Source organism: Carettochelys insculpta, chromosome 1 (genome assembly GCF_033958435.1).
Source record: "Carettochelys insculpta isolate YL-2023 chromosome 1, ASM3395843v1, whole genome shotgun sequence".
NCBI classification, from domain to species: domain Eukaryota; kingdom Metazoa; phylum Chordata; order Testudines; family Carettochelyidae; genus Carettochelys; species Carettochelys insculpta.
In genome coordinates this window covers 255,613,352-255,629,540 of record NC_134137.1, presented here as the reverse complement: position 1 = coordinate 255,629,540, position 16,189 = coordinate 255,613,352, and the positions used below count along the sequence as shown (strand labels likewise).

The following is a 16,189-nucleotide window of genomic DNA, read 5'->3' as shown; positions in this document are numbered from 1 at the left end:
AGGGCTTCCTCAGTTAAAGCTGTGGCAGAGCTCTTTGCCAGCATCAAGTTATCTGCATCCTGTGAGATTTACAACACTATGATATAAATATATAGTTGTTTTTTTTTCTCCCAGATACTCTGTAAAGAATATTTTGGAGGTAAATGTAAGAATCCCTTAAGTTTTAGGTGAGGATAGGAGTTACAAATGCATCATGCAGAGAGATTATTGTGAATGGAAGATGATAAAGTTAGATTATCTGGGACAAATACAAGATGATAAACCTGAAGTAAAAGAATTTGAAGCAGATTTGTGAGGAAGGAGAAACCAGGAATGGACAGTAATGATCACTCACTCCCTGGGAGGTAGACTAGATGACCTGAAAGGTCTCCTAATTTTTCTAGAATCCATGATTCCAAATCTGATTCTCTTTTTTCTTTTATCATATGTCTTGTGTATATGTTGCTTGTGCAATTTTAGTTTATATGTCATTTTGTCTGATGTTTCATAGATACTGCATAGAACAACTAATTTACCTTTTTTTTCCCCTTGACATTGCTTTGAGAAATTCTTCCTTAAAGGACCCACAAAAGGTATTGTTCTGTTCAGCATGCAGACATCCTGTAGCTCTTCAATCTCTGCACATGTGGGTTCATGAGTAACTTTTTCTTTTAAAGTAATTAATAATCACAGTTCCTAATCTTTGGTTGCATACCTTTTGTAATTCATTTCACTCTACTTCCAAATTTAAGTTCTATAAAGGAAGAGAATTGACAAGAGCCACAAGCACTTTGCAGCCTCATTGCCCCTACACAATAAAGTTGTTTGAATGCCTTTACCTGAAGGTAAAATTTCCATCTAATTGCATTTAGGATAGGCTCCTTTAGTATTTGTCTCCAAAGGTCATGTGATCCAGAAGTTTATCTGAAGCAGGTAACACTTTCACAGAATGCTTCGTTGTAGGTCTCTTGTCTTAAAACTTTCTCCATGGATTGTAAATCTTGTTAGGCTCTAAAATCAGACTCTAACAGTCTTATAATTCCATTTCTTTGTGTCTTTAGAAGTAGTGGGCCTAAAGTTAAATTAGCAATCAGCGTGACCCACAAGAGCCATAGTAGTGCAAATTCATTGTTTCATGTACTATTGTTTCTGTCTTGTCAGATTTGACTCCTGCACCATTGTGGTCTGCATATCCCGGCCTTTAGATGAAAAACTTGAGGCACGCTACTTTTGAAGAAACAGAGAGGGAATTCTCACAGCAAAATGACAGACCAGTTATTTTACAGTTGATTAATAACATCATAAAAGCATCCTGATTGATTAATAATTTTGGTTGATAATTAAGTAGGTGTTTTCATATTATGTGGTGCAGAGTCTCGGGGGAGACACTAAAGAGCCACTTGCAGCACCTAAGTCCCAATCTAAGCATAGCTGATGAACGGTCTGGTCTCACTTATTTAGGTTGACATAACTACTGCACTCTGGGATGTGGATATGTCACACCTCTGAGCTCTGTAGCTAAGCTGATCTAACTCCAGTGCAATTCTTCCATGGAACTAGCTACATGTACTTCCTTTCCTACATTAAAGAAAAATCTTGTTTCATTCCTGTGAAATGTGTCTGCTATGGTGCTACTGTGGCACAGTTGCAGCTGTGTAGTGCTGTGTTGTCCATAATGTAGACATGTCCCAGATCTGTATTTTAAGTATTTGAATGAGTGGCCTACCTTTCAGAGGTGCTCAGGTTAGAATAAACAGATTGCACAAATTCTGTAATATTGTAATATACAGTCTTCTATAATCATCCAGAAAAAAATAAATGCCTAAAGTTTCAGCCACCTCGCCCACCAGCTTTCCAACTTCTTTTCACATTACCTGAAAAAAGTACTTATTTTTCTCCTTCACTAAGGAGGGAATTCTGTGATCCTGGTCACAGTTTATAACCCAGGCAATAGTTGGGATTTCTGTTGTGTAGAAGTAAGTGTACTGATTATTTTTCAGTGTACTCGTGCACAAATATCTTCATACATACACACCTATAAAAATCAGAGTAAGGAGATCAGATCCTCTTCACAAATTTGAAGTTCAGTGGATGGTATTAAAACAAAATAAGTTACCAGGAATGTTCAGGTGACAAAAGCAAGATACTTGAATTTACTGTAAGATGAACAGTTTATGTGGGCATTTTATTTTCCATTTTAACATTTTCCTGGTTTCAAACAAGTTTGTATTTTGTCATTTTGTCCATAAACATATGTATTTTTCACAAGCTTATTACAGGTGTCTATTTGTTTTAAAACAATTGGTAATGAAAGATTAGATATTGTATGAAGTTGAATCTAGTATTTTTGACAATGTGATTTTTTTTTTTCTCTTGCTGTAGACACCTTCCTAGCTGATTACATAAGCAGTCAGATGGCGACTTGCTGACATGGCTACTTATTGCTATCGAAATTGATGCTCATGCTTACAGTCATATCTCTGCTACAGATTCTGTTGTGTATTTCTGTGAAATCTGTTCCATTCCCAACACATTTGGATTCATTCACCCAAACTTACTGAAAGTGATTCTCAACTTTTGTACCATGACCCTAAAGTGGGCCCTGGTGCTGGGTTTTTTTGGGTATCTCCATATTTGCTACAGAAGCTAAGCTTCTTAAGTTGCTTGTCCATATGTATTCTGTTCTTGGTGTGCCTACCTGCCATGCACTCAGTTGGAATATTTGGACCAGCAGTGCCTGTTGGGACCATGCGTGTACCAGGGAAAGCCCCCATCCTTTCTCAAGGCATAAAGGATTGAGCAAGGCCATCCATCCCGCAGTTCCTTCTTATTGGCTGTGACTGAGAGCAGTCACCCTGTCTTGTGCACTTGTGGTCCTTAAACTGGATTTTTTGTGTATAATTACCATCTTTAGGCATACTGCACAGTGAAATAATGAATTCTCCCTGGTGTGTTTTATAAAGCAGCACTTCAGCATTTCCTAAAGCCCTCAGGCTTTTGCTAGCTATGCTTCTTCATTACGTGAAGAGGACTTGTACTGCTTCTGTCTTGGATCATCCTGTTGGGGAGTCACCGCACACACCAACATGTCAGTCTTATAACTCCTATGTTTCAGATGGGGATTCCAGGCATCTGCAATGTCGAGAGAGACCTGCTCTGACTACCTACTGATTACCTGTATTGTTCTCATTCCCATCTGTATTGGGCACCCTTGAGCATGTTCCACATCAGGAGCCCCCCCCCCCCCCCCCCCCCCAAGTTCCTTTTTTTCTGCCATCCAAAGCCAGACCATCCTCTTGAGGGATGCAGGCAGGTACAACCACCATCTTCCACTCTCTTGTATCGAACTTAAGAACTAACATGAAGAGGAGCAGTAGTTTTCTCCTGAAGCTGCATCATCAAATGAAGCTGATATATCTTATACTTCTCCCCCAGTTGTATATAAAGCTTTTCTAAATCTTTGCACTTGGCAGAGAAGCTGAGAATATCAGCCAAGGTTGTGCAAGAAAAGGTACACTATGTTTTTGGACATATTGCACTCCTCTTTGCCTGGAATTTGTCTGTTTAATGAAGATCATCATATGCCAGCTTCTATTCCACCGTATTCTAAAAAGCAAATATAATATACCAAGTCCATTTTTCAGACCTCTAATATTTCTCCATGTACCCAACACTGTCCAGACCTGGAATCTCTACATCTTATGGCCTGGCTGCTGAGTCATTAACTGATTGTAAGAGCTTTAGCTCCCAAGATGTATAAAACATTTTGATACAAAGTAGAAAAAAATTTAAATTAATTGATATACCATTGATTTCCTTTTTCCCTGGACCCAAAGGATGATGATTTGAAATGGCTATGGACTGACCCCATTGCAGTAGGGATGCTTTATGGGAGCGGAGGTTTCTGTCCAGATCTTGGAGGAAATTCCTGAAACAGATAGTGGTTGTTCAGGCTATGTGCAGGTACCAGGATTTAAGCTTCAAATTTAGTTTACAATCCTGATCTCTCATTGTAAATTCAGGAAGGGAACTGCATTGGTTATGCTTGAGTCACAGTTGGAAATTGTCTTTCTATCTCTAAAGCCGAAATTTAACTTAAAATGGAAGCTTAGATTCTGTAGAGACTATTAAGCAACCCCTTTCACCAGAGAAGGTCTTACTCACCACTGGTGAGTGGCTTTGTCAAGTACTGAATTCTGTTTTTTAGTGTCATGGAATTATTTACTATATTTGAATAGTAGTTTCCTATGACACAATGTACTTTGTTTAACAGCATTTGGATCCTTTGAATAATAGATCCCAGCTTTTGCATTGGAGAAGAAAAAGTCTCTGGGTGCTTGAGTTTGTAGGTGGAAAAAATTGAGAATCTCTGCAGTTGCTGAACCCTCAAATCATGTCAAATAGGGCCTTTATAATGGTGATGCAAATACCAAACTTCACTTAGTGTGCTGCTGTATATGTTTTATTTCTACAAATGTGTTTGTGGTGGTATTATAAACAGTGAAAGTTATCATTAGGGCTACTTGAAGTACAAGACCATGGCTTTGTTAAAACAAAAGGTACTTTTTGTATCTCTTGCAAAATTGAACAAATAAAGTCTCACTATTAAAAAATGGCAGTTTCAGGAGCCTCTTGTGGCCTGGACTACGCTTTCAGGTCATCTGATTTCAAAAGAAAAGCATTTGCAACATAGATGATTGCCCAATTTGCAGTATTGATTTACTGGAGAATAAGACACGTGAGCAAACCAATGCCTAAGCAGTAATTGATCCCAAGGAGGTAGAAAAGTGTTTTTCTCCCAGTAGAATTTTGATAGTTGTCCTACAATTTTTGATAGCTAATCTTTTTTTGAGGAGGAAAACATAAGTTGTTTAAAAACTTAAATAATTTCTAGTTTATATAGTGATAGCCTATGATGTAATATTTGCTTTTCTTATGAACTAACCTTTATCTTTCAGTAATGATGGAAGATTAATTAAATGCAGAGTTAAACTATTAAAATTTGTCACATGAAAGGATTAGCTGAGGGAAAAAAAGTCACTACTGTAGCAAAACATAACATTCTGTGCTTTAGTGTGATACCCATGTATGCAAGGTAAAGCCTGAAGTATTTTTAACAGAATAAGATGTAATGCATATTTGTAATTGTAGTTACCATATAACTAGCTGCTTTTCTTAAAGAATTTAGATCTGGCAGATTTCCTTTCAGTCCCCCTGCCTTCCAAATCACATACTCAGATATTTGAAGTGTTGGCTAGTAAGGCTCACCATTAGCCAAAAAAAACCAGAAGTCCAGAAGCCTTTAGCACCTGAGACAAATCAGTTCTGTTGGTTTACCAACTTTCAGCTCACCAACCCAAGACTGTACAATACCAGAAGGATGTTAATGCTACTTCACCTAAAACTGTAAGTTAAAACTTAAGGTCTGATGGAATGCTTGGAGCATAATTGGCAAGTCTTCATTTTTATTTTAATATGAAAACTTTATTATCAAACAATACAGAATGAAGTATTGCATAATGTATTTACAGAGAGTCTGATAATATTAGAGTTTTAAAATTGGTTTTTAAAACAGTTGGTTATCCAGCTCACTGACATTAATTTTGCCATATTCCTTTGGCTTTGATTTCAAAGTGTAATACATTTGTGCATTTTTACACACCACTTAGTTCATTTTTAGACATAATGATCCACAAATTAACCCTCTAGTTTGGGACTCAATTTCTTGTAAGTTAGTGCAGTTGAATTGCTATTTAAACTTGCCATATTTTCCTCTGCTGACCTCAAAAAGATTGACTGAAACAAAACTTCACATAGATGAATAGTATAGTCAAAGACCTCTAATGGGATACCACTTCCAGGAGTCCCCTGGGTCTGCTGGAGCATCATGCATTTTGTCTACCATTGCTGTTCTTAGTATTTTAGAAGTATGAGAGGTTCCCTTTTTAAATACTGCTTTTGATTTAAGTCTAGCAGCAGTACCGAAACCAGTGTGACAGAACTTGAGAGTACTTTGGAGAATTAGGTTTGCTGGTATATTCATCGCAGTGCAGGGAAATATTCCAGTTTTTCTTTAGCCATACATTTAGATTCCCAGTTGTTTCAAAGGAGTAGATGTGATTTGCGTTTGAGCAGTAGAACTCCATTTTTAGAAGAGTGCAGTGCTTCTGAGAAGTAGCATTCTTCAGTAAACGTATTATGGAATCTGTAATACTGAAGATTTAAAAAAAAAAAAACAACAAAAAAAGTGTGCTTCAGGAATGTAAAAGAAAAAGCATTTATTGTGACTTCAGTGCACATTTTGATGGTGTGTTGGGACTTTGAGTGAAAATTTTAAAAGTAAATGTTTGAGAAAACTTGAAAAGCAGCTGATAGCCAGTTTTATAAGTGAGTCCCTTTTATACACTAATTTTTAGATCAGATTAATAAGAAGTGATGCTCACTGCCATAATGGCTACGTCTACATTAGCCCCAAACTTCAAAATGGCCATTCAAATGGCCATTTCGAAGTTTACTAATGAAGCGCTGAAATGCATATTCAGTGCTTCATTAGCATGTGGGTGGCCGTGGCGCTTCGAAATTGACGCGGCTCGTCCCGACGGGGCTCCTTTTTTAAAAGGACCCCGCCTACTTCGAAGTCCCCTTATTCCCATGACCTGATGTGAATAAGGGGACTTCGAAGTAGGCAGGGTCCTTTTGAAAAAGGAGCCCCGTTGGGACGAGCCGCGCGGCTGTGAGCCACATCAATTTTGAAGCGCCGCGGCTGCCCGCATGCTAATGAAGCGCTGAATATGCATTTCAGCGCTTCATTAGTAAACTTCGGAATGGCCATTTCGAAGTTTGGGGCTAGTGTAGACACGGCCTATAAGTAACTGACTTATTAATGCTGTTTCACAGCCTTTTGATATCAAGTACGGTATAGGTATTTGAATGTTTGGAAGGTCTTAGAATTTAACAATAAGGATTTTTTTCTTTCAGCAAGACCACATGACTTCTTTGATGCCCAAACACTGGATGCCATTCGACATCGAGCCATCTGCTTCAACCTCTCAGCTCACATAGAAAGCTTAGGAAAAGGCCATAGTGTTGTATTTCATAGTACTGTAAGTATTCTGGTGTTGTCATCATCTTAATGTATGTATTAGTGTATCTGGAAGTGTAATTGCTACCATGATATTCTTTTAATTCTCATTTGAATTAAACTATTGTTAAATGATATTCCATATGCAAAAATGTTAATAGGGCATTTTGATTACTATTAAAAGAAAGGAAATCAAGGAATTTAATTTTTAAGGAATATTGGCAGTTATTTCCAGTAATCCCAGTTTGATGCACTTGGTTTGGACAAAATCTTACAGTAGATAAGTATGTATAAAAAAGAAAATTAATTTCAGAGTCTTCCAAATAAAAACTCATTTTATGGTCTCCAAAGTATGTATTCACGTTAGTGTTGTAATGTGGGATTTTTAAGGCTTACTATTAGGGGGAAAAAGGATTTAAAAAAAAAAAAGGGCAATAGAGTAATAATATACTTATCAACAGATTTAAGAAGTCTTGTACGTGTGTGTGACAATTAAAAAAGTTTGTATAGTGTATAATAAATTCTTGTCAAGTATGAGGTAGTTTTTTCTTCAGATGTTACTCTTTGAGAACTCAGACAGGTTATTTCAAATACCATTAGATTCCTGGCACTATAAATGTATCAAATTTAAATTATGGCCATGTCTACACTTAGCCAAAACTTCGAAATGGCCATGGTAATGGCCAGATTGAAGAACACTAATGAGGCACTGAAACGCATATTCAGCGCTTCGTTAGCATGCCTCTGGCCGCGGCACTTCGAAATTGCAGTGTTTCCACTCCCGCACGGCTTGTCTACGTGCGGGTCCTTTTCTAAATGACCCCACCAACATCGAAATCCCTTCATAGGAATAAGGGAGATTTCAGTGTTGGTGGGGTCCTTTCGAAAAGGACCTCCGTGTAGACGAGCCGCATGGGAGCAAAATGTGACAATTTTGAAGTGCTGCAGCTGGCAGCATGCTACGGAGATGCTGAATATACATTTCAGTACCTCATTAGCATTCTTCGGTCTGGCCATTAGTATGGCCATTTCAAAGTTTTTTTGCTAAGTGTAGATGTAGCCTACTTGAGCAAGGATTTTTGTGATAAAACTTTACTCAGCTTCTTATCTGGTTAGGATATGTGTGCTTTGTAGTTACTGTTTACTCTGTGTACATGCAAGTCATTGTTCCTATTTTCTTATCTGGCCTAAACTCAGAAGTGGTTGACTTACTGTTGGTTTTTGTTGTTGGCATTTGGAGTCTTTTCGTAATTGAGCCAAGTAGGAGACATCACACTCTATTTATCTGTCCATGACAGATTCTCATCTTTATTCAAACCTTCAGTTTGGATTTTGTCTGCCTCTGATCCTTGCTTTCTCAATTTCATGCTTTTTCCAATTATGATTAGCTCTGAAATTAGTATAGGTTGAACCTCTTTCATACACTCTCAGGACCTGACTGGTGCCGGACAAGAGAGTTTGCCAGACGACTGGAAGTCTGCATTTTCTAGCACATTACCTACACTTCCATTGCTTACTGGGCTCTTAAAATCCGGTTTGGTGTAAATTAGAGCTAAACGGCAGCACAAAACACTGATAGCCAGTATTGGTGGCTGGAAACAAACTTTGTGGGAGAATCAGAAACTTGGCCACACCCATGATAAGTGGTCCTCTGACTAAATAAAATCATGATTGCGGATGCTACCAGATGAATGAGTTCTGGAATAGAGAGGTTCAACCTGCAGCATTATTTTCTGGAATACTTGAAGGCAGACTCACTTCTTCCACAAGGCTTCCAATAGATTTTTCAATATCAACTTTACGAAACTTATCCTTGGAATGCTACTGGACTTACACAGGAATTGTGGGAAAGTATACTATTTTGAATATTAATATAAATTTTCATCTCTTTGGAGTTTTTATTTTCGCCTCCGGCAAGTTACAAGTATACTAATCATTACCACATTTTTTCTGAATTTCTTTCAGAGGTCTGTTTTATGCTGGTTCCACTTATTATAGATCATTACATATACATTTAAAAGTGTGAAATTGATAATGTAATTGCTATGAAATTCAGGAAGTTCAGTTGTTACTAATTTTTTGAAGGTGATGTTTTTCTCTTCTCCAGAAGAGGTCAGCAGAGTACCATTTATCTATAAATTACCCTTCCAGTTTCCTAACTACCAAGTCTTTCAGATGATCAGTACTGTACAAATATACTTAGTATAATTGTTTCCTTCTGCAGCTAGATTCCTGCATACAAGAAGTATTTTATAGGAAAGTTATGACTTTTTGAAAAACAAATAACCCTATACATAACATACCCACAATTATGACCACTTTCATAGTAAAATGTTTTATTTTACAACATGTTGAACAGAGCACTTAAAAATAAAATATTTCACATGAATGGAATAAGTTTGGCTTTAATGCCTTTTTAGAAGGCCTTAAAGTCTTTCACAGAAGGATGGTAACACAAGACTAGCTTCTATTTTTTCAGTTATATTTTGACTTTTGCAGTTACAGTCCATAATATTCTAGTCACTTATATTACAGTGGCTGGTTTTCCACACCGAGTGTCCATATTTTCATGAAAACAGGAAGTCCTGTGGTACCTTACAGACTAACAGATTTTTAGGAGCATAAGATGCATGTGGTGAAGTGGGTATTTGCCCACCACAGCTTATACTGCAAAAAACTTGTTAGGCTGAAAGGTGCTACAGGACATCTTGTTGTTTTTGCAGATACAGACTAACATGGCTACCCCTCTGGTGCATGTTTTCATGGTGGAAATGAGGATTTTGTGTTACTGTCGTCCTATCCAAATTAGATATACAGGAAAATCAGAACTAAATACTCTCGCTGCACTATTTCTCATAGATGGGTGGTTTCTGTAGCTGTGGAAATAATCTATTTTAACTAAATCTTTCAAGATTTTAGAGGCTTCTGTCTCTTGGGGAAAGAGTGCTGGTCATTTTAGTATGTAAAATGTAGGGGACGAAAATTAAAACTCTAAAAAGAAAAGTCAATGAATCATGTTAGGTAAGAGCACTTGTACTGAAGTGTGAGTAAAGAATCTGTCCTTCTCTATTACCTGGAATATTTGAATATCCAGCAACCTCCCAGTCCTGGGATTGCCTGATATGAAAGAGTTTACTATAGTTGTTCAGTCTCTTTTTTTTAAGGATACCAAGTAGACCATGTTTTATAAAGGTAAAGGCTGATGATACAAGTTACAAGAAGAAAGATTTTAGAGAGTGAATTGGATTTAGAATTTTTGTCTAAGAAACCCATAAGGTATACCTGTCATAACATAAAACTGCATGCTATGAAGATATACTAACCTGTAATGATTAGTGGTTGTTAATTTACATATTATAAAATCAACAACCTGACCTTTAGCCTATTCAGTTAAAGTTAAAGTTGCTGTTAATTCTGGAGGGATACCTCATCCTGCGTTTCCAGTCCTGTTTCTTGGTAATTTAGTTTTGTTGGTTACCTCTCTTCATGTGCAGTTTTGATTAGAGTTGTTCAGCTCTGTTCCTTAAAGCCTTCCACTTTAAATAAGGCTACTGCTACACTTTTTCATTCCTCTTCTGAAAGAGGAATGCAAATGAGCCACTGATTTACATATCATGCACTTCATTTGCATAATCTCTTTTCAGAAGACCTTCTTTTGCAAGGAAAAAAAGGTAGTGTAGGTGTGGGGCGCTCTCAAAAATAAACCCCATATTCGAAACACGCCTTCTTCCTATTTTGTTTCAGGAAGGATTCTTTTGAAGATGGGGTTTATTTCCAAAAGAACCCTGTCTGCATTGCTTTTTTTCCTTTTGAAAGACGCTCTTTAGAAAAGAGATTATGTAAATGTCTCATTTGCATTCCTCTTTCGAAAGAGGAATTCAAGTGTAGGCATAGCATAAACGGATAGGCTCTTGGCATACAACTTGCCCCTTCCATGGTGCACACTTTATTCTGTATCACTGGGATATCAGTGCATCCTTTTTACCCTGCTAATCTTTTTAGGAACTTGCTGGCTATTGAGTAATGCAGGCTTCTTTTCTTAACTTTTTTTTTTTTTAAGAGTTCTACAAATATCTTCAAAATTAAACAATAAACTATACTTGTGATACCTGGGTTTGACAGAACAAACATCTGTTATTTAATGAGAGTAAAGATCACACTGCCAAAAAAAAAAAACCCTCAGCAATGTTCAGTAACCTTCCTACTGCATGCTCCACTGCAGGCAGCTCAAGTAGCCAGCTGACTTTCTCATGAGCTAGATGCTTATTCTTCAGAGTCAATCTCCTAAAGTTCTGTTTGAGTTGTCTTTGTGGAACTTCTGACCAGAAGTCCAAGTCTCTGTTTCTGTGCACCCAATGAGGGGTATTTTTTGGTTTTTGCTACTAACATACCCTGTGACAGCCTCCCTCAGAGTCAGACCCCTGATCTGACTCTGAGGGAGGCAACAACTCTTTGCTGTGGAGCCTGTTGAATTGCAATCATTTAGTGGGGAATTTAGCAGTTTTTTGAGCTCAGTCCACTTGACCCAGGCTGGGCAATAGCAATTCTGTGAACCCTGATCCTCTGGCAAGGAGAGGCACCAGCAGTTATAGGCTCTGGCCTTCAATCAGGACAGAGTAACACAGTTTGTAAGCCCAGGCACAGGTTCTGGTCTGCACCCAGGGCGGTCTCAGGGCTCACCAAACGTAGGTATCCTGGCCTAGACTAAGGAAGTTGGCACCCCAGGGCTGAGGTAGCAGGGGGACCTAGGCCCACACTACTCCAGGGGTCCTAGCCCAAGGCCCTAATGGTGGTGGAATGATCTGCCAGTTGGCAGAGTGAGGATCCTAGTATCAGGCTAAGGTCTAATCAGTCTGTCCATCTAGTTTCCCTGGGCTACTTCTTGCCTCTCCAGTCTGTAGGTGTCCTTTGTCTCCCTAGTATTGGTGGTAAGCAGTAGCTCCAGTTGCTCATCAGTGCCTCAGTCAAGTGGCAGTCCTGTGAGCTTTGGCCAGTCACCCAGGCCGCAGCCCCAGGAGCTTCTCCTTGACATCTCGCTATAGAAGCATGGAAGAAGTATTTGTCTCCATCAGCAGCTCCAACCCAACTGAGCTGCAAGGCCTCCCTTTTATACTTCTTCCTGTCCCATCCCTCATCTTTTAGTGGGGCTGCCATGCCTTTTCTGCCTCTGCAACCCAAGGGGCAGGTTCTGGTCCCACTGGTACATCTCTGAGAGAGGCCATACCTTCTTGTAACACCCAGTCATACAGTTTTGCTAATATCTGTTGTTTGACTGCATCACATATGAAACAGGGTTTCTTTCCCTAAATCAGTGTGGTCCCCTCTTCAGTGACAAGGTGGATAAGGTAAAATCTTCTGTTGGACCAGTTTCTGTAAGTGATTAAAACAATTTCTCTCAAACGACCATTGGTATGATTGTCCTGGTTTGTCTACTTAAGTGCAGTTGATTGGCTTTCTGACGGCTCACTGAAAGAGCAGCATAAAGAGCTATCTGGCAGAATCTAAACATTAATAAGGCAAAGATAAATTTGGTAGGCTGGGGAAAGCCATTGAAAAAAAGGGTAATAGTACTACAAGCCTACATGTTGTTGTTCATATTCACAAATTGGGTATCTTCCTAATCCCTTATCTGCTGCTACGTGTTTAAAATGTAAGTAATCAAAAACAGTATGTTCCGTTTGCACTAGTTGAGGAGATAATGATGTTTCCTTTCTGTTATAACTATTGTCATTCATGCTGCCCCCCCCACCCTTTTTTTTCCTGTTACCAGAGTGCTAAGTGTGTCACCACTTGGAAACCCTTCAAAAACTTCAGCCTTCTTATTAAATATTTTGGATGTTTGGATAGCACCCTATTTTATTAGGATTTCTTTTGGTGTTTACAGTGCAAATATTTGTCTTTTAGTTCACCTAATACCAGTACCAGTAATGCAATTTCTTTACCGTGGAAGTTGAACTTACAAATGTAGAATTACGTGCAAAAAATGCTGCTTTCATAATAAAATAATGTAAAATTTTAGAGCCCACAAGTCTATTTAGTCTTGTTTAAAATGTCACCTGCAAGTGAGATCAGGCATTCACATGGCACTGGTGTAGCCAGTATCACACAATATTTGTGTCACATGGTGAAGATTCACGAGGCTCTTCTTGATGGTATCACTATTCCAGGGGACATACATCCATGCCAATTATGAGTTCTACTCAATAATAATACAAAGCAGTTCTGACTGCCTCATGTTTATCAGAAGGTTGATTTTTCTTTTGTTTGGTCATTTAGGTTCTGTAGTTTCCACAACAGAGTGTTGGTGGTAACACTTCTGAAAGCAGTCCCCCTCAGATTTTGGAAAACACTTCAGATTTTTAAAACGTTACGTCATGTCATGTTGTAGATCTAGCTTTGGAAATGTCACATGGTATCTTCTTCGTCATTTGTCAAATCTTCAGTGACAATTTTCTTAAAACAAACGTGTGCTGGGTCATAATCCAACACTCCTATCACATGAAGTAGGTGGCAGAATGCAGGTTAAACAGAGCAGAACACTTTTTTTTTTAAACAAGCATCGTGAACATAGAAGCATGTCCTTTGGAATGGTGGCCAAAGTGTGAAAGCACATATGACTGGCATATCTGCCATGTAAATATCTGGCAGTCAGCGTTCCCTGTAAGCTGAGTGCTCGGGCAGCCAGCCAGTAGATGTTCAGGTGCCACCGAGGTGATTAGCAAAGCACCCACAGCCAGCAGCATGTGTTTCTTTGGTGGAGCATATCCCCATACGCCTTGGTGCACTTAACAAAATTTATTCCACTTGGGATAAAAAAAATTAGAACCCTACTTGCAGTGCCAGCTACAAAAGTGCCATGTTAATGTGTGTACAATGTTATGTGACAGCATAAAAAGAAGCTCCGTAAATGTAACCAAACGATTTTGTCTCAGTAATGGGCTGAACAAGAAGTGGGACCAAGTAGATTTGTAGGCCATAAAGTTTTACATTTTTGGTTTGAGTGCAGTTCTGTAACAAAAAAATTTACATTAGTAAGTTCTACTTTCACGATTGAATTTGAATGCAATACTTGTTTGAGCTACAGGTTGAACCTCCCTTGTATGGCACCCTTGGGACCTGACCAGTGCTGAACAAGAGAATTTGCTGGCTTACAGGAAGTCAGTATTGTCTATCAGCATTACTAACATTTCCACTGCTTATTGGGCTCTTAGAAGAGATTTAGAGTTAAAGTTACAGCTAACTAACAGCACAGAAAACTGAGACGGGACTGGTAGCTGTAAATAAACTTTGAGACTGTGGGGAAACTTGGCCACGTCCGTAAGTGGTCATCCAGCTAACCAAAATCATGCCGGATTATGGATGTTGATGGATGAGAGAGTTCTGGATCAGAGAGGTTCAACATGTAAATTAAAAAAACATGACCATTTTACAGTGCAAATTTTTGTTACAAAAACTATATGAAGTAGGCATTGCTGTTTATATTCTTGAGTTAAAATCAAAATCAGTATATTTGAAAATGTGGGAAGTATCTATAAATATTTAATCAATTTCAATGGGTTTTGTGTTTAACAGTGGAATTAAAACTGATAAATCATGATTATATTTTTAATCGCAATCAATTTTTTGAGTTGGCTGCATGAGTTAAATTTGATCAACAGCCATAGAAATTGTTTGTAATGTAAGTTTGGAGGTGCAGTATTTTAAGGGTGATGCTGGCCATTGAATGTTACAGCTGATCACAGTTACAAATTCTGATCTAGTGCATTTTAAAAGTTTTTCATATCTAAAAACCTAACAGTTTGAAATCATCAAGGCACCTTAAGTTGACAATCCTTAGCTATGTTCTTCTGAGGACACAAAGGTAGAATAAATCTTCCAGATTTAGGGTCCTTGTCCCCATTGCCCAGGATGCAAAGTTGATCGTTATGGCATAGTGCGAGTTTTACTAGTGAACTCAAATTGACCAATGTTGGGGACATTTATGTGATTGTTTTAGATATTCTTTTCTGGGAATCATGTGATTGATATCTAGTTTAAAAAAAAAACAAAAAAAAAACCACACACACAAAACTGTTCATGTGCCTGAAGATAGGCACATTGTAAAAGTTCAGATTTTTGTATATTGTCTTTAGTTATTTGATGGTAGTCCTTAAAATTAAAATGATGATAGATAATAGGTTTTATAATAAAATGCAAATGATATTTAATGTGCAATTTAATTTTAAGATGAATTTACGTAACTGTGCTTGAACTGAATTGTTTTCTATATGTAAGACTTGTAAAAATAAGATGTAATACTTTTAACTGAGGAAGTCAGTATGATTCCAGATTCCTGTTATACTGTACCCATTGACACCTGTTGATAAAGGGTTGATATTTTAAATCGGGGGATTAAAAATCTCTAGAGGGCAAAACTCACTATTTTGATTAAATGAAATCTTAGTGAGGGAGGTATTCTTTTAATATTAAAAGAACTTGCTGTTTTCCCCCACCTAATTTGGCCCTTGCCCTGTATATATGCATTTAGCAGTCTTAGTCTTCATACTAAGTCATTTTCTCTAGAACACTGATAGTTTTTGTTGCTTATTCTCAGAATTCCAGTTCCATTTTATATTTTGACAGTGTTCTATCCAGTATTCAACACAATTAGCCAGATTCTTTGGTGAGATCCAGCCATTCTTTGTTGTTCAGCTGCGACAAAGAGGCCAAATTCTGGAAGTAAATGCAAAGTTAAGAATTCATGTTACGGGAGTTCGTTGGCATTAACACAGAGGAGTTGGTGTCTGTTCCAGTAGGAGGTGTGCCAGGGAAGAAAGCTGAAGCAGAGCACTGGTGTAATTTAGTCTCCCACTGGTGTAATTTAGAATAGCTTTCAGACTGCTCTGGCACCAGGACTGAGCCAGCTCCCTATGATGACTCCTCCCAGATGCTAGGGTAAACGGAACCTTATGTCCTACAGTTATGTAAAAAGAGGTGATTCTTTAACTGCTCCATGATGTAGTATTCCAAAATTATGACGGTTTTTTGCTGCCATGTTGCACTACACACATCTGAATTTCCTGTCTGATGTCATGCTTGCTCTCACTACACTACTTTCTGTTTTTTTTCTTGTGTTGAGGTGTGTTTTGG

The 16,189-nt window shown here is 38.1% G+C and overlaps 1 protein-coding gene across 3 annotated transcripts in view; it reads left to right on the top strand.

The window, feature by feature from the left end:
* AEBP2 (AE binding protein 2) overlaps positions 1 to 16,189 on the top strand; it is a 91,205-nt gene that overhangs the window by 52,599 nt on the left and 22,417 nt on the right. For all 3 annotated transcript variants that reach the window (XR_012646945.1, XM_075004940.1, XM_075004953.1), the window contains exon 5: positions 6,958 to 7,082. Coding sequence is in view for 2 of the 3 variants with exons in the window: in XM_075004940.1 (XP_074861041.1) it covers positions 6,958 to 7,082 (125 nt within the window). In the remaining variant the exon portion in view is untranslated. The remainder of the gene's footprint in view (positions 1 to 6,957; positions 7,083 to 16,189) is intronic.